At 47.6% G+C, this 23,584-nt stretch overlaps 2 protein-coding genes across 8 annotated transcripts in view; one reads left to right on the top strand and one right to left on the bottom strand.

Moving 5' to 3' along the window:
* Positions 1 to 12,325, top strand: part of CCDC191 (coiled-coil domain containing 191) — a 37,371-nt gene extending 25,046 nt beyond the window's left edge. For all 3 annotated transcript variants that reach the window (XM_037909005.2, XM_027824549.3, XM_037909011.2), the window contains 6 exons: positions 5,090 to 5,172; positions 7,204 to 7,305; positions 8,458 to 8,601; positions 9,419 to 9,571; positions 10,067 to 10,221; positions 11,615 to 12,325. In XM_037909005.2, coding sequence (XP_037764933.1) covers positions 5,090 to 5,172; positions 7,204 to 7,305; positions 8,458 to 8,601; positions 9,419 to 9,571; positions 10,067 to 10,221; positions 11,615 to 11,747 — 770 coding nt within the window. In that variant the 3' untranslated portion in view covers positions 11,748 to 12,325. The remainder of the gene's footprint in view (positions 1 to 5,089; positions 5,173 to 7,203; positions 7,306 to 8,457; positions 8,602 to 9,418; positions 9,572 to 10,066; positions 10,222 to 11,614) is intronic.
* The window catches only part of ZDHHC23 (zinc finger DHHC-type palmitoyltransferase 23), a 27,157-nt gene continuing 3,626 nt past the window's right edge, over positions 54 to 23,584 (bottom strand). Inside the window, exons 4-5 of one of the 5 annotated variants that reach the window (XR_006288094.1) lie at positions 10,347 to 11,383; positions 54 to 204 (exon numbers count right to left, since the gene is read on the bottom strand). Coding sequence is in view for 4 of the 5 variants with exons in the window: in XM_007062086.4 (XP_007062148.2) it covers positions 21,133 to 21,400 (268 nt within the window). In the remaining variant the exon portion in view is untranslated. Of the gene's footprint in view, positions 205 to 1,205; positions 2,299 to 3,581; positions 3,715 to 10,346; positions 11,384 to 16,782; positions 16,913 to 17,872; positions 21,401 to 23,584 lie in introns of those variants that run through there. The other 4 variants (XM_043538669.1, XM_043538670.1, XM_043538671.1 and 1 more) reach the window with 4 other exon arrangements.

Here is a 23,584-nt window from a genome sequence, read left to right as displayed (position 1 = left end):
AGGTAGGTACCTGCCCCGAAGTCAGACTAAAAGCACAAGACAAACATACCTGCACTGTTGAATGCTGGCTTCTCTGTGAAGTGTGGGTGCTGATGCTGCCCTGAGTGGGGTCCTGGGCAGCTTTGCTTGTGGGTCCCAGTCTCTTGCTGCAGCACTTTGTGCCTCTCCCTCTTTGTAGGTTGGAGATGCTGGTCATTGTGAGACCTGTGCAGAGAAATTTTATTATTCTAGCAAAGTGGTACAGTTGAGCTTTGATGTTGGCTCTACCTCCCCATTCCCCAGCCTGACCCCAAGGGCCTGGGACATGAAAGACAGTAATAGAACTATGGTTCCATCCCCAATGTGTTATCCCCATTGAGACAGCCCTTTTGAATTGCAGCTCCCCTAAGGGGTTGCTGCATTTTGACTGTTCTGTTTCCCCACTCCACTACTTGTGCCTGTCTTTTCAGCCACCCAACTTCCACCAGAATTGAATCCTTGTTCTTCCTTTTACAACTAGTTTTTTGGTTCCATTCAAGGCAACGGAGTCCATAGAATCATGTGCAGTAGGGCCAGGAAACAACCTCAGGCCAATACTTTGATTTTTTATTTTTTTTTGGTAAATATTCATCTTAACCAAGATGCTTTGCAATTATTAAAAAGAGGCAAACTGATATAGAATTGAAGATCCACTAAGCCAGAAAGTTCAAGACAGGAAGGGAGAGACAGACAGGAAAGGAACTGTATGAAAGAGAGAAAACTATACATGAGAAAGGGAGAGAAAAATATTGATAGAGAGTTATGGACAATAGGTCATTATGTCTGAAGCCTGCTTAATGACTATGGGTGGGATCTGCAAACGTGCCCTGGAATACAAGTCCCATTGATTTGGATTATGCTCCTGCTTCACTTAGGTACTATTAAAAATCCCACCCAAAGGCTATTTTTGCTAAAGCCTGTTCTCAGCTGTTCATGAATCTCTGCACTGGTGGAACTGCCCCTGCTAGTTTATTCCAATAACCAGTCCCTCTCACTGTTAATGTATTTCCCTAGTGTCTCAGCTCTGTGTTTCCCTCTTTGGCTTTGGCCGTTGCTACTGATCCTACCACCATGTGAAGCTGTGAATAATTCCTGTTTGCTGTTTATTCTATTCCCTGGCAGAAGTGTATCAACACTCATCAAGTCCCCTCAGCCCACGGGTCCTTTCTGTGCTATGTTGAATAGAGTTAACACCTCGGTCATTACCCATGTCTCTTACTTTCTCTCAAGCTGCCTCATTTCAGCCAGTATCGGGGCAGTACTAACTGGGGAGGGGCCTGAACCAAATTCACAGATCAAAGGACTCCCAAACTCTGGGGAGGTTTGGAATCTGAACCAGGATCTGGACCAGAATTTAAGAGCTGTTCACCCTCACCCCCCAATCCCTGTAGTGGATCCAACCAAACCCAGGATTGACACTGTGGTGTTTGAAATCTGGGTCTGAATTTAGCACCTCAGTCCCATCTCTAGTGTTTATTATGGATACATCAGTCAGCGAGATCTCAGGGATACCTGGGAGCCTCTTCTTTCTCTCCCACAGAGAGAGTGAACCCAGGACAGCTGGGGAGTGGGCAGCCATCCCTACTAACTCCTGCTATGTACAGTCCAGTGACTCATTGCACTTATCTATTGGAAGATGAGATGCTTTGCTGATGGGTCCCACTGCCCTGCTTTGTTGTTATCACTGTATCAACTAGAGATGCAGCTGAACCAAAACCCTAGATCCCAGCACATGCCCTTCCCCCAAGTCTTAGAAGGAAGGGATCAAAATCCAGATCCATTTGACTTGGGCCCATCTCTCACAGCAAAACAGCCTGGCTGGGAAAGCCCTAGCAGAACTGGGGAAGCAATTTCTTTACTGTGATAAAAAGACTGAACTGCCTTTGGTTGTTGACTGCACCTGTCACTGCCTCACTCTGACACTGAGGGGCAAAGACTAGCTCTGGCAGAACATACAGGAGAGATGAGGTCATCAGCACTGTGACACCTTGATGATGATTTCACCCTCTCTGCTGACCAATGAGAGTGCAGCATTTCAACAGATCTCACAAAAGCCATGTGAGAAGCAGTGGCATCTCAATAACTGTACCCATACCCCAAGAGTCAGAACAACATGAAGAGCTGCATCCTGAAGTCCTTGTGAGTAAGCCAAGGAAGCTGCTTGCATGAGTAAGGTCTCCAGGACTGAACCCGTGGATTTTACCTCTCTCACCCAGTCAATCTGTCCAAGTCTCTTGGAGATCCCATTGCAGCTCCCCTTCAATCAGCTGCACTGCACCTCTGCACCCAAACAGAAGAATCAGGAAAAAAAAATTCTCCATGGGACTGTTCTTAAAGTCTGACTGATGTGTACTGCCAGTTTTTATTGGTAAGGGAGGTAACAATCCCAGCCGTTGTAGGCTGGCTGTTGAGGGTTGCAACAAGAGCTGCCTCCTAAGCACCCCCTTGTGGTGGCTCTGTGGCACTCTGCCTCAGTTTCCCCTCCTGGACTCCTGTCACAAGTGTAATAACAACAGCCCTTCTTGGGGTCTGGTTTATTAACAAAGTTCAGAATAATTCAAACCATGCTTAAGATCCCAAAAATAATTGAAGCAGCCACTCCCAGGCTTTTCCTACCCAGGCCTCTGTCTGCCTTGTCCAATTCTCTGGCTCCAAGAGGTCATCAGGCAAATCCTTCTGCTGCTCTCCTGGTTTCTCAGGGTCCCTACAAGAGCCTAGCTGCTCTCAGCAGCTGGGCCACTGATGAAGTTTCTCTCCCCGGATACCTCTGGGTCACTTCTCTATCCAGGCCTCTCCCTCATTTATCCAAGAGGCCCTGATTGAATCACATGACCCACCAGTCACATGTTCCCACCTGAGGAGTACAGTTGGCCATGTCACAGGTGGGGCTGAGACCAGTGCTTAATTTGTAATGAAAGAGGTGCTGGGGCTCAAGCAATATTTTTAACATTCATAACTGATGCAGCAAGCCCAGAGGTGCCAGGGCTATGAACTGCCAAGCCCAGAGGTGCTGAGGCTCAGCCCTGGCAAGCCCTAGCACAAATTAAGCACGGGCTGAGATCCATCTCCTTTTAAAGTGCGAGCCACGCTGTGAAAAGGATGTTTTATGTGGATAGCCTGAGAATAGAAGAGTAAAACCTAGGGACCATGCCTGATTGACTCTGCATTGTCATGCTGGCAACTCTCTCTGTCTCTGCTCCCTGCCTTGTAAGTCCGTTTTCAGTTACCACAAGGAGAGTGAATCTATACAGTCCCATCCTTGGACACTTTGTCTTCTTGTACTTAGGACAAAACTCATCACTTTTGAATAGTTTAGAGCAAAGGCCTCTCCTATCATGCCCATAACCCAGCTTTCTCCACTCAATAAGAGATGCCCATCTTATAGCCTTGGGTAGGAGTTTTGCTATGATACATTTATCAGGCTGACATTTGCTGAGAGGCCTTTTTAGCTTATGCCCTCTATCTCTTAGTTCTCGCCGTTTTAACTCTAGTACTATGCGGTAAGCTGTGACTTTGAACAGTAGAGGTCAAAAGTCAGCCCAATCACTCTGCCATGGACTAACCTCTGGTCTCAAATCAATTCTTCATGTGAACCCCAAGATTTTTGTGATCTTTGTGATCCAGGATCTGATGGCTGGAATCTGACCATCTAGGCATGGTTTATTTCCAATGTGAGGTGTCTTCTGCTGGCAGAGGCTTCAGTGGACAAGCACATCCATTCAGTAAAAACAAAATTGCAAAGACATGAGGCCTTCTGGGGGATTGAGTCTCCTTTTGTGTTACCCCAGGCGTGGGTCATTTTTGCTGACGAGCTACCTGAGACTGTTGTGGATGTTGGAATAATTTATAACCACGTTGAATGATTCCCCAAACACTGCAAGGAAGCATTGCTTAGCTTCTCAAACAAAATCAGTGGGAACGCTCTGCTACACCTAAACTGGCCATTTCCGGGGATGGAGAAGGGCTGCTTGGAGAATGTCCTGTACCATTATACTGAACCTACTATCTGCTCAATATCCTTAGGACAATGGTTCTCAAACTTTTTTTTTTCCACGGACCACTTGAAAATTGCTGAGGGTCTCGGCGCACCACTTAATGATCTTTCCAAATGTTGTTTGTACCATTAGCTAACTATTGTAAAGCGCATTGGATAAAAGCTCTCTATAAAAAAACCCTTAATAATAATTCACGTTTTTTTGTTCTACAAATAAAAGCACACAACTCATATTTTAATATCAGTAGTTTTACCTTTCTAATGTGATGGATGTGCTCTCTCTCCCCAGCTGCGGCAGCCCCCGAGCTGGGGTTGGGAAGGAGGGGGGTCTCTCCCTGGCAGCTGCAGCCCTGGAGCTGGGGAAAGTTGCCTCTTTCTCTGGCCACTGCAGCCCTGCACGTCATAAATTCCCCCAACCCCTCTTCTCACCCCACTGCCCCCTCCCTATTCCCCCCAAGGCCACCACCTCACCTTACATGGGCGTCTTCTCCAGGGTCCAGACACCTAATTAGTGGAGCCACGCCTGCGCGGCTCCACTAATTAGGTGGGTGGCCCTTCATTGTTGTGTGTGCGGCTGCCCACGTGCACACCGTAGCGGGAACTATCCACGGAACACCTGAATGGAGCTCGGACCACAGTTTGAGAACCTCTGCCTTAGCCTATCCTGATCACATATAGAGCTTACTAAGGCCACCATGTGTCTCATAGGGATGGGAAAGAGGAAAGGAACAGATTCTCTGCATTTACCTCCTCTTAAAGGTCCTGTGTTACAGAAACTCTGGACGTGGCTCCTATCCGAGCCCATCAGTGTTGCTCTGAGAGGTGGCCACTGGGGGTCAGTCATAACCAATATCAGGCACTCCCATAACCAGTGTCACTTCTTCCCACAAGTCCTCCACTGCACTGCCAGACTGAAGAGCTGGCGGGACCCGAGCTCCTCAACACTGACGGTGCCAAGTCAAGCTCGAGTGTGAGTTTGGAGACAGAACTGCACATTCGTCCTGTTCCCAAACTGCTACCATGGCCTTGTAGCTCGTATATACTAATCCTCTTGTCTCCTTGGTCCTAATTCTCTAGCCATGGAAGAGAGAGCAATTCACCGAGCAGAACGGAGGAGGGAACTGGAAGAGGCCAAGAGAAAAAGAGAGGAGGAGAAACTGGTAAGTAAAAGCCGAGAGCTAATCTGAGACACCCTGGCTGAGAGAGTGGCTGTGAAAGGAAGCCCCTCACAGTCAAGTGCTGGGAAGAGCACCTCCTCCTTCATTTACATGATGAACTTGAGCCCATTGGTAAGTGTCTGATAGACACCCCAAAAACAGATAAACAAACCCTATCACAGCAGGACAGCCCCACCCACACAGCCTGGTGAGTGATTGACCTCCCTGCTGGAGCGCTGAAGTCGCTCATTTTTCCCCACTTCTGCCCCTTTTCCAAGCCCCTCCCTCATGCTTATTATCCTTCCAACCAGGGAGGATGGGGTGGGATTCTCTTCAGAGCCCATCAGTTCCAGTACTGAATGGTCCACATGGGTCACCATTGAGTGATGTGAAATACTAGACTCTCTGCTTCTCTTGCTCCTGGATGAACATGCTGCATCTTCAGCACTTCTAGAAATAAAAAATCTCTTATGCATCTGGGGGGAGTCTCTGAAAATCCTAAGCTCATCCGAAAAGTGTCACCATCTCTTCACCTGCCAAACTGTCTCTCCCTCCACAAGGTCCTTAAACCTAAGGAAAGTGGTTGGACTTCTGATTTTTGCTATCATAGACAGGGCTCAGATCGGGTTTTTTCCCCTGCTCCACCCACTCATGTGCAGCTCTGCACATCCAGCCAGGTATGTGGTTTTTTTTTACGTTCCTCTGTAACATCAGGAGGACACGGAGCTTGATGAACCTTTGATCTGATCCAGTACAGCAAATCCTACAGTTCTTTATTTAGTAGTAAATAAATAGCCAGCAAATAAGGATGATTTACCATGTATGTGTGTGTCTGTGTAATTAATGTGATTAGCCCCACCCTAACCCATGGAAAGTATTTTCCAGGATCTCCAACCTGTATAGGCTCAGGTAGCACTTTCAAACAAATGCCTGGAAGGTTAGAGGCAGGAAGGGAGTTGTTTAGATGTGAATTACCTTATTATAGGGGAAATAAATCCTGAAAATGAGAAGATCAGATAATCCACATGAAATCCTGAGCCCAGCTGCTTTCAGACAGAGCAGCATCTCACCAAGGACCTGAGTTAGGTGGAATGGAAGAAGGCCAAGCCAGTCTCCATGGTTCTTCTATCACAGGGGCTCTTGTGGGTTATAGTCTGTGCTGGAATTTGTCATAGAGGTTCCCTTGACAGAGTGGCCCTCTTAAATGCAACCAACTGTTACTATAACGCTGAGGTTGTGATGTTATCTGCACTGAAATCAGGAAGTTCAGAGTAAGGATCCTCCAGAAAATGATGTTTTGCCTCCTGTGGGATGGAAGTGGGTTGAAGAGGCTTAACCAAACCGTAGAGAAGGTTTCAATTGGTGGGCAGGCCAGGATCCAGGTTTCACTGTGTACACCTGGGTACACAAATAGGTTTGCCCATCTGTGACTGACACGCCTTGAGGGCTTAGACAGTGTGGTTTTTGGTTCTTTGATGTGTGTGCTGAAGGTGACAGCATTGTTGAATTGAAAGTGATTGTGCTACAGAAGGTGTTGGTATGTGGGAAGTTTGTGACAGGAGAGGGTGAATGCATGGAGAATGGTGCTGTGCTGGGTGTGAATGTTGCCTCAGTGAAACAACTTCCTTGATTTTTAGTGTCCATGGCACATCAGGGAAATACAGTTGAGCCACCATAACACTAACTTCATGATGGTTTTGTGTGGGAGTAAAAGTAGAACAGCCCAGATCATAGAGGTAGCCTGTGGAACTCAGGGCTGAGTGAGAAACTGGGACTGGATAACCTTCAATAATATGTAAAGTTATTCAGGCACAGAGAAGGGTTGTCAAATGCAATGCTTCAGGTTGTACAGCCATCATTTGCAGGAAGCAGTGTCCTTCCCCACCCTAATGTACATCATTGCACAATAGTTGCTGGTCACTGCTAGAGGCAGGATGCTCACCTCTCTGGTCTTTGGTCTGAATGTCCTTTGTTCCTGTAAATGTTCAAATGTGGTGAATCTGGTTTTATTCCAGCCATGTCCTTCTTTTCAAGGTGCAGCTGAAGGCTGAAGAGGAAGAGCGTCAGAGGAAGGAGGCTGCTGAAAAAGAGGCCCAGCTGGAGAAGAGGAGGGAAGAGAGGAGACAGCAGAAATTGGTGCGCAGAACACTGTATGCCTCTGCCCCACATCCACAATGGTAGAGAGCAAAAGCCATTACCCTCTGGCAACTGTTCAGTGGCCAGAATGAAAAGAGTTGGTATCTCAGTTACTGTACTGGTGTCCACAGAATAAAACCCACTATCACTCTTGGATGCTCCCATACTGGCAGTTTCAACAGAGGCTGAGGTTTGAATGGACTGTGGACGCAGCATTCACTGTCCAGTTGATGGTCCCTGCAGATGCTTTGTCAGGTTTGAGGTGCATCAGTGAGGCTGTGTGGGGGAAGCCTGCACTGTGGCTGGCTGTCCTGTACCCACACCTCGTTCTGGGTTGCTCCTTTCATTCATGTCCCTATACCCTGCTGCACCAGTAACAAATATGTAGCCTCAGCTAAATAAGCCCTAGAAAGAGTTCCATAGTGTGGCAGCTTCCCGCCAAAGAATGGGAATATCTCCTCTGGTACACCAGCAGTTTCTGCCAGGCAGGAACTGCCATCTCAAGGCTATTGCTTGGGAAGGAGCTGTGGCAATAGCCCAAGCAGCAAGATGCTTTTAAATCCCAGAGATATGCTTCCTCTCTCCCATTCAGTAACCTAAATGCTGCTGTAGCACTTCAGTGTAGATACAGCCTACACCGACAGGAGGGGTTCTTCCGTCAGTGTAGATAATCAACCTCCCCAAGAGGCTGTAGCTAGGTCGATGGAAGAATTCTTTCATTGACATAGCTCTAGCTACACAGCGGGCTTGGTCGGTATAGGTGCGTCTCAGGAGTGTGAATTTTTCACACCCCTGAGAGACCAAGCCATACCGATGTATACACGTGCTAGATTCTCCATTCCTTTGACATACAAGTTGGGGGTGACTTTCTCTAATACTGTGGTCATTCTTCCAAAATGGTTTCAAGCCTTCATGATTTCTTGAAGGAGACTGTTCCCCTTGCTCCACACAGCCATGGTTGGCTCATTCCAGTAGCAGCTGATGCGTTTGTATGTGTCAGAGATGTTTGGCCACCTTGTGGTAGTAGCTACACAAGCTGCAGATTCCTATTTCTGGCCAGGTCAGGATCCCCATCTACTCACTGTCTGTGGTTATATGCCTTACCATCCATTTCACCCCGGATGAGTTGAACTGCTGGTCTTTGAATTGCAGAAAGAACTGGAGAAGCAGAGAAGGCTGGAGAAAGAGCAGCAGCTCCTGGCAAAAGCCAGAGACCATTACGAGAAGGTCCTGCTGAGAAAGCAGGGGCTGGAGCCCTGGAAGAGGCTGAGGGAGCAAGCCAAGGAAAACATGGTGGTAAAGTGCCTATTGAGGGAAGAGAAAGGGAGGAAGCAGCAGCCAAATGGGGTTGTGGGGGAGAAACGGGTAATGGACTCTGAAGGCAGAAGGAAATGGAAAAAACTATTGACTGACTGAGTCCCTCCCCCTGCAAGAGCAGGGCACTGCATCCTTCCTTCATAGAGGATGTTCCCAATGTTAAATTCACACAGCAGTGGATCCTCAAAGGTATTTAGGTATCTAACACCAATTAATTTCAAGTACCTAAATACCTGTGAGGGTCTGGGCCTTAGTGCTTTGGAAAATTTGGCCCTAGGACTATTTCATTTGAAAGGAGAAGAGCAAGAGGAGACATGGTAGTTGTATATGAAATAAAGAAGGACAGACGAAACTTCAGCTGGATGCTCCCATGTCCCTGCGTACAAGAACAAAATGGCACACAGTGAAATAAAGACAGCAAATTCAAAGCTGATGAAAGCAAATCATTTCTGATTAGCCTGCAGTTACCTGCGATACTCCCATGATTTGAGGCTGCCAGCGTGGTAAGAATCAGTGTGACGTTCTGTCTGAGTAAGGAGGGCATCTGCAGTTATACAAAGGTAAAAATGACTCGCAGTCATGAGGGGCTTTCAGTCCTCAGTCCACAAGCTGATCAGCCACTTGGTCAGAGACATAGTCAAGCCAGTGTAGAGTGTGGCACAGTTGGGTATGGTGCATCATGGGATCTTTTACAATAAAGCTGAGGTAGTTTTGCAGTGGAGTTTCCCTGGCTGCAGTCCTACAACATATTTATTTAGGTAACTGGCCCTTTTCTCTCCCTCCTAACTCTGCTCAGGTGGCACAAAAGCACCACGGCTCGGGATTGCAAAGAAAGTGCCTGCTGGCCTGGCTCTGGCACATCCAGGAGAGCCTCGCTGAGAAGATGGCTCAAGCTGAGGAATTCTGGTCCCGCATGTTACTCAAAAGGGGCTTCAGGAGCTGGTTAAAGGTGAGCCCAGACCAAAGGGGAAGGGATGTTACTAACCCAACCAACTGTTCTCACACTCCGAACCCAACTTCAGGGCCTACCACATGCACTCATGGGCTCCAGGTGAGCCTTGCATCACATGAACCTTGCATGCTGCCTGCTATGTCACACTGACCTCCCTTTCACATGTCACTTGCCTCCTCAACCCCTTTCTCCCTTCTCCCCTGTACGCATCACCCCTTGCCTTACTCCACTCTGCTCCCTTCCTCCCCTTATCACTCCCCCTTCCTATTGCTCGTCTTCTCACCCCTTCAATCACAGCCTCCTCTTTGCTCCCCTCAGTCATTACCCCTTTACTCCGCTGCCTGTTGCTCTTCCTTGCCTCTCTTTCTCGCCTCTCTTTCTCGTTTCCATGCCCATTACCTTCACTAGAGGTTTCCTTGATACTCTTCTGTGGTTGTTTAGTGGGGAGGCCAGGAGAACAAGCTTACTTCTTTCCCTCTGTCATTTCTCCAGTTCAAGGATTCTCTCTCTGCTCTGGAAGAGAGAGCTAGCAGGCTCTATGCAGCCTCCCTCAAGAAGAAGTTATTCTGGGCATGGTTTGACCTGCTCAACGAGGAGAAGAGTGCATTATGGGAAAAGCAGAAGATCGCAGCTGAGCACAGTGATAGGTAAACATATTCCCCTAGTGGGAGTTGTTCTTACTTGGCATGTACCTACCTTATGGGACATTTTTGAGTGTCTGGCTTTTCCCCTTCAACCCACCATATTTAGACAATACCCTGCTGTCACTTACATGTGAAAGGCGGCTCTTGCTTGTGATATTCTGGTCTCACAATACGCACGGGGCTGACAATGGGTGCAGAACATCTGAAGAAAGATGGCTCCATGCAGATTGGAAAAGGGAGTTTGGTCCTTAATCTTTTCAGCAATTCTGAATTCCCTGGAGGAGGGGCAGGGAGAAGATGATGAACGGCTGAGACTTTCGGAGTCAGTCAGTGGATCTGGCCACACAGCTCCTGTTAAAAAGCCAGCTTAGAAAAACTTTTACGTACAGTGATAGTGAGTCAAGTGATTGTATGGGAATAACATTGCAGGGTTTCCAGAGCTGCTGTTCTTGGTGACCTTGCAGACTGAATGGGCTCAGTTTATGAATCCAAAACTGATTAGCTGCAAACAGCACTTGGGATCTGAGAATCCAGGTGGTTCTTTCTCCCTCTTTCCCGATTCTGCAGTTTTGTCAGTCCCAAGCTGACAATTTTGTTGACGATGAATGAAGCTGAATAGATTCCAATTTACTCTCCCATAGCTGTGCTGTAGTGCAGGTTTAACAGGACATTTCTTACAGTCAGTACAGTGAAGAGTTAAGTCTCAAAGACACTGCAGGAAGCAGAGAAGTCAAATCCCATTCCTATGGGTTTGGTGCAGACAGGCTCCATCACTGGCTCATGGGAAGAGTCAATGAAATCAACATGTTTTTTGGTTTTAATTTGCAAGTTTAGCTCACACTCCTGCATAGTTTAATGCTGAACCTGATTGACAGGGCTAAGATCGGAATGGTGCCTGGTTATTGGTGACAGGCACAGTGAACTGGAGGAGTAGAGGAGAATCCAGGGAGCCTGGAAGTGAAGTGACTGGGCCTGCAAGCCGTTGAATTGCACCGAATGAGGCTGCTCTTCTCTCTCACTCCTTCCATGACGGAGCCTCCCATGAAGAAGCCACCTTCACCTCCTCTTTCTCAAGGACCCTCGTTAGCCTTTATATAATACCTTTCATCTTCAGAGCACTCAGCAAACACTGACTAATGAATCCTTCCAGTGAGAGGAGTGAGATCTGGAGGGAAGGCAAGAGAGAAGGGCACAGTGTTAGTATTCTGGGATGATTGACATCTGTAATTAAACTGCCTGCACTGGACAGTTTTAATCTGTCACTGCCCTGACTGTAGCAATAGAGGGGATGAATCCTGGGGGTCTCTGGCTGCTTTAGAATAGAGCGGAGGCTTTTAATGGCCGTGTGTGATGGCTCTGTCCATTCATCTGTCCTTTCCCTCTCCCTTTTTTAAAGGAGAATAACACTGACCATGTTCAGGGCCTGGAGGCAGTACCCAGCACTGATGAAGGAGGAAAGAGAAAAAGAGGCAAGGAGAGAGCAGCTACGCAAGAGAGTAGCCGAAATTCTCCCCGACTTCCAAAGATGACAGGAAGGACTCTGGGCAACGCTCCCTCCTTGATGAGCAGAGTGGACCTAAGTGGAAGGCTTCAGCTAGTGATGTGAGCTTACCCCTGTGAATGACAGGAGCTCTTCCTGGTTTGGTGCAGTGGGGGGCAAAGGAGGTGTTCTAGGGCCCATGGCCACTTGTGTTTCAAGTGCCACTTTTACCGTTCAGTCTAACCTGAGGATGACAGTGGAAACTGGACTGTTGGTGTCACTCTTTAGCCACAAGGCTGCTTTCCCACAGTGGGAACACACCAGAGCAACACCCCATCAGACAGGCAGTGAGCAGGGCTAGAACACGAGAATCAAGGCAGGATAAATTCCAGGCCAGATGCACTTTGCTTCCAAACCTCCCCAGGGATTTTTGCTGCCTTTAGCACAGGGCTGTCGAATTGAAACACTGAACTTCCTCCCTAAGGGACAGGAAGCGCAGAACCGAAACGTGCCTTTTTGCACTGGAGCAGAGCCCGGGAAGTCTTTCTGTTGTCAGTACTCTTGCCTTGTGGTTTGACACAATGTGGCTGTATCTGCAAATAAAGCAGCGGACGTGTTGTTCCTTGACTTTAGCAAAGCTTTTGACATGATCTCCCACAGTATTCTTGCCAGCAAGTTAAAGGAGCATGGGCTGGATGAATGGACTGTAAGGTGGATAGAAAGCTGGCTAGATTGTCGGGCTCAACGGGTAGTGATCAATGGCTCCATGTCTAGTTGGCAGCCGGTATCAAGTAGAGTGCCCCAAGGGTCGGTCCTCAGGCCGGTTTTGTTCAATATCTTCATTAATGATCTGGAGGATTGCGTGGACTGCACTCTCAGCAAGTTTGCAGATGACACTAAACTGGGAGGAGAGGTAGATACACTGGAGGGTAAGGATAGGATACAGAGAGACCTAGACAAATTAGAGGATTGGGCCAAAAGAAATCTGATGAGGTTCAACAAGGACAAGTGCAGAGTCCTGCACTTAGGACAAAAGAATCCCATGCACCGCTACAGGCTAGGGACTGAGTGCCTAGGCAGCAGTTCTGCAGAAAAGGACCTAGGGGTTACAGTGGACGAGAAGCTGGATATGAGTTAACAGTGTACCCTTGTTGCCAAGAAGGCCAATGGCATTTTGGGGTGTATAAGTAGGGGCATTGCCAGCAGATCGAGGGACGTGATCATTCCCCTCTATTCAACGTTGGTGAGGCCTCATCTGGAGTACTGTGTCCAGTTTTGGACCCCACACTACAAGAAGGATGTGGAAAAATTGGAAAGAGTCCAGTGGAGGGCAACAAAAATGATTAGGGGACTGGAACACATGACTTATGAGGAGAGGCTGAGGGAAGTGGGATTGTTTAGTCTGTGGAAGAGAAGAATGAGGGGGGGTTTGATAGCTGCTTTCAACTACCTGAAAGGGGGTTCCAAAGAGGAACAGTGGTAGCAGATGACAGAACAAGGAGTAATGGTCTCAAGTGGCAGTGGGGGAGGTTTAGGTTGAATATTAGGAAAAACTTTTTCACTAGGAGGGTGGTGAAACGCTGGAATGCGTTACCAAGGGAGGTGATGGAATCTCCTTCCTTAGAAGTTTTTAAGGTCAGGCTTGACAAAGCCCTGGCTGGGATGATTTAGCTGGGGATTGGTCCTCCTTTGAGCAGGGGTTTGGACTAGATGACCTCCTGAGGTCCCTTCCAACCCTGATATTCTATGATTCTATGAAATGAATGGAGTCCTTTTACCCTCAAAAATAGCTGCATCGTTGAACAACCCATGTCCTGCTAAGCTTTACACGAAGCCCTGCCCCCATGAGGAACTGTTCCTAAACTGTTGTATTGGGGGAGGAGAGGGAGGCTAACCTTTAGAAGCAGGTGTTTTGCCATTGAGTTAGCTAACAGGATTTGAAACACAAACATAGCACTTTGTGTAGACACTTGAACATCGTTAAAACCATTAGTTGGATGGGGATCGACCCTAGCAGCAAGTCTAACTTATAGCACAACCCGCTAACTCAAGTGTATAGGCATGAAAGTATCTACTCATGGTGCTGAGTGGTGTTTCAAATCATAGTAACTAGCTCCATTTTTAAAAAAGCCCCCTTTTTCCTAGTCTGTTCCTAGTGCTGCTACATCCTTTGTTTGTAACCACACATAGGCCTTGTGTGGACTAGGATTTAAAGCTGTATTGTTAGTTAGATCAAGCTAGCTACCATGATCAGATAATTTCTAAAACTCTAGTCCAGAACAAAGCAAGCTGAACTTTAGCATAAGCATAAGCTAAAGTGGTGGTGTTGAAGCCTGGGCTCCCCACAAGTTAATTTAACTCTACTAGTTTAGCATGTGCTGAAGTACAACTTGCCTTGTCTCGATTAGAGGTTTAGAAAGTGTTTGCTGGACACTAACTAACAGGAGCTACCATCACCCCTTTACATCCTAGTCAAGATTAGGCCTTAACTTGTTACAAAGTGTTGCAGCTGAGTTAAGAAATAGTGCTCTAGCCTACACATGGGGATTTGGGTAGTACAGTTGTTTAAAAAAATCTCGTGTCTATATTAGATAGTTGTGATTGCTATGCCTGCTGAGATCCGCTAGGGCATTCTTCCTAACAGTCCCCAGCTCTGAACACCTGAGCAATAGACACAGGCATTGGAGACTGGAATTTGCTTCTCTCTCACTGGTGTAACAAAGCTGGAAACAAGGGCTCCTCTCTTCTCAGGCTTTTGCCTACTTGGGTGCGAGGATTGGATGGAGAGCAGGGCGAGTTACAAAGCACACCCTGTACCATGACAGCCAGACAGCTTCTCAGTTCTATCCTAACAAGACTATCGTTCCCTAATTTTCCCTTCCACAGCCTACTTCTCAAATGCTAAGTAACACAAGGCATGCCTGTTGCCCAAATCTTGGTTACAGACCTGACTGCTGTCAAGTCATGTGGGCACTTACCTTGGGGTGGAAAGGAGTTGAAGGTGTGTGGATGGAGGACAGGTGAGTGTGGTGGGAGATCAGCTGGAAGCATTAAGGTCAGATTGTGTGAGAGAACAGCAGCTGGAAGGGCACTGGGGAGATTGCTTGTGTAGGTGGGGGAGAGGGTGGGCACTGCAGAAGGGATAAGATCTCCTTTGGAGAAAGATCAGAAGACAGGGAACATGGGCAGAAGGGAAGAGCGGAGGACCAACCTAGCCAGCTTCAATTCTTCAATGCAATTTAGACTCCCCTCCACTCATTGGTGCGTTCCTGGCTAATGTGTGATGATAGAACAGTAGCAGCAGTGTCTGCCTCTTGGTGCACACTGGCCCCGTGGAAATCTCACCAGTGCAGTCTCTACATATTAGGATGCATTAGAGCCAGCCCTTCCGTTCTCAGGTTACCAGCCTCCTTTTTAGAGAGAGAACATTTTAATCCTCCCTCATCCTCCTGTATTCGTGCACCAGTCAGGAAGCTGTTATGTGGGAACGGTATGTTCTCCTGCTGCCCCCTTCTAAGGCTGGATTCCTGGTATAAGTAAAATTGCAGTTAGTGAGATGAGAAACCCAATGTGACCCTGCCTTTGTCATCAAGGTAGAGCTGCAGGCAGCTGGTGATGGGACAGTTCAGGGCTTTTCCAGGGACAGCTGTGGGAATATAGGAATTGCCATACTGGAGCAGGCCATCATCCACCGCTATCCTGTCTCTGGCACTGGCAAAGGAAGATTCTGGAATAACCTTGCCCTGGGGGAAGGTTCTTCTGAACCAACCCCTCTTATGGCTTGAAACAGATGGGTTCAATTTTTGGATGCTAGATTTGTGGCACCTTGGGTTTGAGCTGGGCATGCACAGCTCTTACTAACTTCAATTAGTGTTTGCTCAGCACTATCTCTGAAAACAATGCATCTTAGATAGAGCACACAAAACATGAGGTATCTCAAACCCATGGTTATGCATGATAGATGGGCCCTAGGTGCTCTTCAGCATTCTCATCCTCCCTTTTCTTCCTGCTAGTTTAGCAGACCCACGCATACTCTGGCAGACTTCCTAGTTTGGAGGATTCCAGCAGAGACCATGTCACTGGGAGGTGCTTAGCTTTTTGTCAGATGCCTGTGAAGGCCTGGACTGCTGCAGTTATGTCCCTCACAGTCTAGGATTTAACAGTTCAGATAGGTGCAGTTTCTCATGAATTTAGTGCTAGCGAATGGGTTAGAAATGCAGCTCTTGGGACTAAAGTCCACAGGGATGAAACTTTACCATAACACCAGTTTTCTTCTGAATCAGACCTTGCCTCCTGCTGATTTCAGCCAAACAGCTGAAATAATCGCACGCAGAGCAGCCAGAGCTCAGGCTCCTTCTGATAAGGCTATTGGCAGATTGTACAGGACACCTGTAAAACATTCTGAGTGGATGTTACGGTTTTCCAAATTTAAGATTTATCCCATCAAACACTTACACCAAGGGGTGAGGTGTAAGAGATTTTGGCATAATGAGAAAATAGATTCAGCCTCAGCTCGTGACTGTTTTAGATTTTGCCTCCAGCTTTCAAACTTGAATTGATGCAGAATTTAAATGGTCGAAACCTATGTCCTCGAGGTTATGAGGAAACACTTGGGGAAGTTCAATCCTTTTCCCTCCGAGACTAGGAGTGACTAGGCAATACCAGATGTGATGATGGTGTCGTGCTATGGCTGCTTACTCACTGGGAATTGGGCCATCTCCCCCCAACATCCAAATTCATTTCACAGCCCCTAGATGGCGGTAGCTTTCAGTCACTACTGACTTGGCTGGATTTGAATAGAAATGCAAGTCTCTGTAACTCAGTACGATTGGCCGGAAGCATTCAGTTAATCTGCACTGTAACACAGTATAAATTAATCAAGGCCACTCTAAAGATAGTTTTTATTTATTTGAACTCATAACTACACCCCTCTGAAAACACTGGGTATGTTACAAAGTGGCCACCCAACACAATCCTTTTAATAAAACTCACACAACAGCATTTTATATTTAGGGTTCCTCCTGTCATTTAGGAAAAAACAACCAGGTTAGAAGCAATTCTTCTTTCAGACACTGTATTTTTCATTTTATCATTAAAACCATTTCCCTAATGACGTAAACTCTTGGGAAGTCAGATTCCTGATTTCAGGAAGGATCTCACCTCATCCCTTGCAGGGTTTTCATTTGACAAACATCCTTGCAGTGGAAGAAAATCCTCGGGAGCCGGTGCCTCCATTGAAAACGTAGAGATAGGGAAAATACATCCATAATCACACACACACACACACACACATATCCTGCTCTAATGAGGCAATATGCATTTACGCAGGGAAGGAAGCCATAGCGCATGTGGTTATTAAGACACTAGGCAGAATTCGTTTGTCTAGAGAAGAAACCTTTACAGCGCATGATTTTTTTTAAGACACTCGAAGCAGTCTGTTTCGAAGGGGAAAGCACCATTACAGCCTGGAGTCTGAAATAGGATTGGAATCTCTGGCATTTCTTGATCAGCAGGGACTTCAGTCATTTGGGTAAAGGTGAAAGTCAAGAAATGGTCTTCAAAAAAAGGTCACTCGTCTACCAGAGCACGAATGCAAAATTGAGAAGAGGCAGTTACGGCAGAGTGCCAAGTTATCGCTCGTATCATGCATCTAACTGCAACAGCTTTCACTAAAATTCACCAACCAGGACGCTAGTATCTGTGCAATTTTAGTAGTATTATGACAGTCCTACTCCTTTAAAATTCTTCCTGGTGTGTAAAGTGAATCCCACTCAATAGCACTGAAAGTCTCTAAGAAGGATGCTACCAAAATGGGATAAATCTTTTTACATTTCAAAATGTTGAGGCAGAAAACCAGGAAAAACAATTTAAAAATTTGTTAGAGTCCCCAGACTTTTACCAGCTCTAGACACTCCTCTTCTGCAGCTCAGGAGAGCCTTTAAAGGGCCAGAATGGTAATAAGTTTGTGATTGTTATGAGCATGCATGACAATTTACAGACAAGTAAGTGACTGCTCCCTGCCCCAAGGAGCTTAGATTTAAGTTTCTGTTGGACCCAGCTGGGTGCCCAACCTGCAGCTCATCTGTCAAATGCAGTGTGCTCCCCATCTATCCCTCACCAGCCTGCCTTGCTTTATTGCACGAACTGCATCTCTATCCCTTTTTCACAGCCCCAAGACTCTCTCTTTATGTCTACTACTGTGGTGGATTTTAACATTTGGCTGGAAGTTTAACCTTGTGTCATTGGACTAAGGGTGGGCAAAGCAAAGAATGTGAGATAATCCACCCTCAGTAGAAATGAAAAGGGGGGCATTGCCCTTCTTGGACTTTCTGCTGCACTGTGGGTACTCAAAGGAAGCTCCAAACCCCAAAACAGAGTAAATCTGAAGCTCTTACCATGAAAAGGACAGAACAGCATTACTTCCCGATATTAGTGTTTATATCACTATAGTGCCTAGGAGCCCCAATCATAGACCAGAACCCCATTGTGCTAGGCACTGTACAAACAGAGCAAAAATTCAACATTGTGCTTTCCCTCTCCATAGACATTCATGAGGTAATCCTCTCTCAGGAAGGCTAGGACTGTAAACAAGAAGGTGGCCATTTAAGACAGTGCATTTGCCACCAGAGTGCATTCTATGGCCACTTAGAACTTCCCATGCAGTAGGAATAAAATTCAGATCCTCCTGCAGCAAAAACACAGGCCTCTAACCACTTGAAGCTGTTTGGGTCTGACACACAGTTGAGCAGCTCCAATTCCACCCACTAGATGGCACTGGTAAACACACTAGTTCAGAGTTTTATTCCCACTTCACAGAGGGGTTAACAAGCATGGAAAGGTTAGGTGACTTGCCCAAGGTCATAGCTCCTAGTTCTGTGCTCTACACCACATGCCCTCTAGTGGCTTTTTTCTGCCCAGAAGGCAACATTATCTCAACCTTTCCAAGTTCCCAACAGGACAGAGATTTGAGAGAGATCACTGTATGAGGCAGAACTCTTCCATCTAGGCTCCCCATGGCCCCGCTAAATGTATTTCTGCTACAGACACATTTGCAGTTAAGTAGCATTAAGGCAAGCTCTTGATGTGAACATAACTCCAGTCCCAAGAGAAGTGAGATCATCATAATCATGCCAGGTTTCAGAGTAGCAGCCATGTTAGTCTGTATTCGCAAAAAGAAAAGGAGTACTTGTGGCACCTTAGAAACTAATCATGCCAGTGGACGAGCATTGTGATCCATGTGACTGCTTTCTCATTGAAATGGGGATAATAAAGGGCCAGAGGTCTCCACATCTCTTGATTTTCTTCTTTCCTTCCCTCTGACTGGAGACAGAGGTTTCTCCCTTTTAAAGTGATCACAAAAAGGGGACTGCACAAGTCAGCAGCTCTTTCCATGTCACTGGGCTCCAAGCACAGCAGTTCCTAAGGCTTATTAATTATGCTGTAGGGCACAGAAGTTGCATATACCACTTTAGCAAGCAACGGAACAGTGCAAAGAGGGGCACATTGACTTGAACTTGGGCATTGTATCTTGAGCAGTGATGGTGAAAGGTGCCAGACCAGCAGATTGGGGGCTGAATGTACAGAAAGACGGCAAGGGGAAGCTTGCCTTTTTGCTCTCTCCTCCCCCACCCCACACACACCCTTTGGTAATACACTTTATCAACCCTGCCCTAAACAGTTGACCTCTAAGCAAGGAGAGGGGAGTTCAAGTCTCCAATCAGTCCTTGGTCTGTCTACCACCAAGGGGGCTACTCATTGATTGTTGTTTTTGTGGAGTGGACGCATATTAATAATTAGAGTGAGATTCCTCTCATCTCTGCCGGTGCATCTCAGTCTGGATCTACAATACTCCAATGCTCTCTGAGCCCAGGGCTTATCTAGTCAGGCATATCAAATTACAGTGGTGTTTACAATGTGCACAAACAGGGCTAGACATAAGATCTGCCAAATGACATCCCTTGTGATTTCAGCTAAAAGTGGAGCCCAGGTAGGTGTGGTTGAGAGGCAGATGCACTCAGTCCTCACAGGACTCTAGCAACCCCGCTGTAACCCCCGCCAACCGTTTCACTTGAGAGACACGGTGGGGGAGGTAATATTTTTCATTGGATCAACTTCTGTTGGTGAAAGAGACAAGGTTTTGGGCTTACACAGAGCTCTTCTTCAGATCACGTGAGCCTGAAAGCTTCTCTCTCTCACCAAAGAGAAGATGGTCCAATACAAGATATTACCCAACTCACCTTGTCTCTCTAATATCCTGACTATACAACACTGCAACCAACATTTTCATTTAGCAGTCTTCTGTGAGGCCCAACAAACCCTCCCCTCATCCCCAGACCTCCGAGTTAAATCTTGTCTTTCCAGTTCCTTTGAGAAGCAGGTCTACTGGGGGTAGAGCACGTTCTCAGTGATTGGGGGACAGAGATCTGGGCAGCTGTACTTCAGCTGTGAGCCATCTCCCAGGAGTACTATTATTCCTCTCTCATCACATCAGACAAGGGTCTATTTACTTCCCACCTGGGCCACTGCCCCAGAATGAGTAACAGCTACTTGGGAACTTAAAGCTTTCTTACTTGAAAAATATTTACCAGCTGTGTGGTGCTAGCAATTGCTAATGGAACAAAAATATTTCAAGGGAGTCAAGCTCTTGGATCAACTCAGAGAAGCAGAGGAAAGAAATCACTGGCACAGGAGGGATCAGTCCTCCCCTCACACACAGATGGAATAGCCCCTTTGGGGGCGGCTAAGAGAGGACAGGACCTCAAACAGCCCTATAGATGTACTGCTCACAAAGGCACTTAAGAGAAGCACTAACAGCTGATGCAGCTTTATGGATGGGTTGGAATGGAAGATTGAAAAATATGCCCACAAGAGAGAAGAGAGGTCCTAGTTGGTTCTTAAAGCTACCACAAGACAAAGCCCCTTTTAAATATCTTCCCCTTAATCCATTATGATTGCGATCCTGTCTCTTGGAATGGCTTGCTCCTGGTACACATTATAGTTTGCCTCATCAGCACAAGGCATCACGTCATTTGTGAAATGCTGCACGTGGGTAAGAGAGGGGAGTCTGTCCTGAACCCTGCAGTGTCCAGAGGCCTGAAGCCTGGCATTTGATTATCTTGGCTCTGAAATCTACACATGGAGCATCCATGTTCTTGTGCTGTTAATCCTCCTGAACTGTGCATAATTTCTTTGTGTGGAGACAGGTGGGGTAGGAGTGTGATTTCATCTCTCCTGGTTGGTGCATATGGTTTAATTCATTCTGCACCCTACTTTTGGCCTCTGATGTACGAGAGCTATCTGTCCTTTAATGCCTCTTCAGACACCGATGATGAGATGGGCACAGCCTCCAAGTCCGTCGGGAATGGCAGTGGGATCCCTGTGGAAGGAGCCATTCACCTCCACAGAATGTCACTGCGATCAGTGGGAAAGGGATTTCACACAACGTCTTCAGCAGAGTGCTGAGGAGTGGGTGACCCCAGGGTCAAGAACTGGCCCCAGTTGTACAGGAAGCCCTGGTTATACTTGCCCGTGTCTACCACAATCCCGCCCAGAAGCCTGCGCCCGGTGTCCTCCCGCAGAGCCAGCCGAGCTTCCCTCTCGGTCACGTTGTAGCTGATGTTCAATAGCTGGATGAGGAGGATGTAGCCCATCCCGGCCGTTACAATGGCACAGTACCACACACACGTGAATGACAGAGCAGAGCTGGCAGTGGGGAAAGAGATGGGAAGGAAGCCATTTAATGTGGGCACAGCTGCTTTAATCCGTAGCTTCAGAGATTGAGAGAGAGATTTCCCCTGGTAACAGATCTCCCTTCTGTCCCTTTCCATATCTGCTACAACAGCCCCTTTCATCAGATGATCCCGAAGGGTTTTACAGACATTAAAGCCCCACAACATTGCTAATAATGATGCTTAGCACTTACACAGCCATATACATTTCCAATAATAATAATAAATAATAATAATAATACCCAGCTCTTATACAGCACTTTTCACCAGTAGAATGCCACGTGTTTTACAAAAGCCAGTATCATCCTCCTTTTACAGGTGGGGAAACTGAGGCCCAGATTGGGGACTCATAATAAAACTAAGTTCTTATCTAGTGCTTTTCATCAGTAGAACTCAAAGTGCTTTACACAGGAGGGCAGTATCAATATGCCCATTGTACAGGTGGGGAAACTGAGGTCACCACCAGAGCCAGGATTTGAACCCGGGCCTCCTGAGTCTCAGTCCAGTGTTCTAGCCTCTGTTTCAGCACTGTATAAACGTTAATGTTTTTGTCACCATGCCTGGGAGAGAGGCAAGCACTAAGCCCTTTTTGTAGCTGGACAAACTCATGCACAGAGATGTGAAGTGAAGTGACACGCTCAGAGTCACACCAGCAAATCTTTGGTGACGCTGGGTAAAGGAGGTCTGACTCACATTCTACTGCCCTAACCACTAGATCACACTGTTTACAAACTCTAAGGGGAGCTCAACTTATACAGTCACAGAAGGAAGCAGCTGCAGTCTGGGACCCACCAACCCTCATTCCCTGTCTGTTCATTGAATCTACCACTCAAATGCTCTAGACACTAACAGCCTGGTCCACTCTCCCACACCAGTTCCATGGGAGTAGAAAGGGGTGATCTTTCAGGACACCTTATAAAAAGCGCTAGACTATGAAGGCCAAACTCTGCATGGCGGCAACCACTGGATGTCCTAACCTACACCTAACTTGGACTGGTTAAGTCTCTGCTGCAGTCGCAAACACAACCTCTCCATTGCCCTCCCACCTCCTCCCTACAACTCAACCTCTTTCCTTCCCTACATCACTGCCACTCCCCAGCTACACACCACCCAGTAACCCCCAAAACTCTTGGACCTGGCATTTCATCTCCCAACCTCCCTGATCACTTGCTTGTATATTGAATTCCTTCTCCCCACTCCCGATCTTGTCTATTTAGACTAGGGCTGGGCAATTTTTTTTGGCCCGAGGGCCACATCTGGGTAGGGAAATTGCATACAGGGCCATGAATGTAGGGCTGGGGTAGGGGTGCGGTGTGCAGGAAGGGGCTCAGGGCAAGGGGTTGGGGTGCATGAGGGGACTCAGGGCAGGGGTTGGGGTGCAGAGGGGTGGGGTGCAGGAGGGGTGGAAGCTGAGGCAGGGGGCTCAGAGCAGTGGGTTGGGGTGCAGGAAGGGTTCAGTCTCCAACCCGGCGCTGCTTACCTTGAGCAGCTCCGGGGTGGAAGCAGCGCGCAGCGGGGCTAAGGCAGGCTCCCCGCGGCCCCTGGGGGAGGGGAGGGCAGAGGGCTCTGTGAGCTGCCCTCACCTGCGGGTAACTCCCACAAAGCTCCCATTGGCCACAGTTCCCCGTTCCCAGCCAATGGGGGCTGGTGCCCGCAGGCGAGGGCAGTGCTTGGAGCCCTCTGCCCCCCCGCTCCCTCAGGGGCTGCAGGGACATGGTGCCGGCCACTTCTGGGGGCGGCGTGGGGCCAGGGCAGCCAGGGAGCCTGCCTTAGCCCCATGGCTCCACTGGGGTGGCAATCCCATGGGCTGGCAATCCCGCGGGCTGGATCCAAAGCCCTGCTGGGCCGGATCCAGCCTGCAGACCGTATTTTGCCCACCCCTGATTTAGACTGTAACCTCTTCAAAGCAATGGCTGTCAGCTACTGTGTAAGCTGTACAGGATCTAGTCCAAAGGGGAGCCCATCCCAATAGGGGCTTCTAGGTGCTACTGGATAATAAAAATAAATAAATACTGGAACTACAGGACAACACAGAGGCAGCTGAATGGAAGGAGGATCTGTGGAGCTGATGAAGGGGTGGCAGGATGCAGCCAGGCAACATGAGAGCTCCTGAGCACTGGAGAGGCAGCGGAAGGGGGCAGGTGAGGATCTTTGGAGG

The sequence above is a fragment of the Chelonia mydas genome, chromosome 1 (genome assembly GCF_015237465.2).
Source record: "Chelonia mydas isolate rCheMyd1 chromosome 1, rCheMyd1.pri.v2, whole genome shotgun sequence".
Taxonomy (NCBI): Eukaryota; Metazoa; Chordata; order Testudines; family Cheloniidae; genus Chelonia; species Chelonia mydas.
This window is presented reverse-complemented; position numbering and strand designations above follow the sequence as displayed.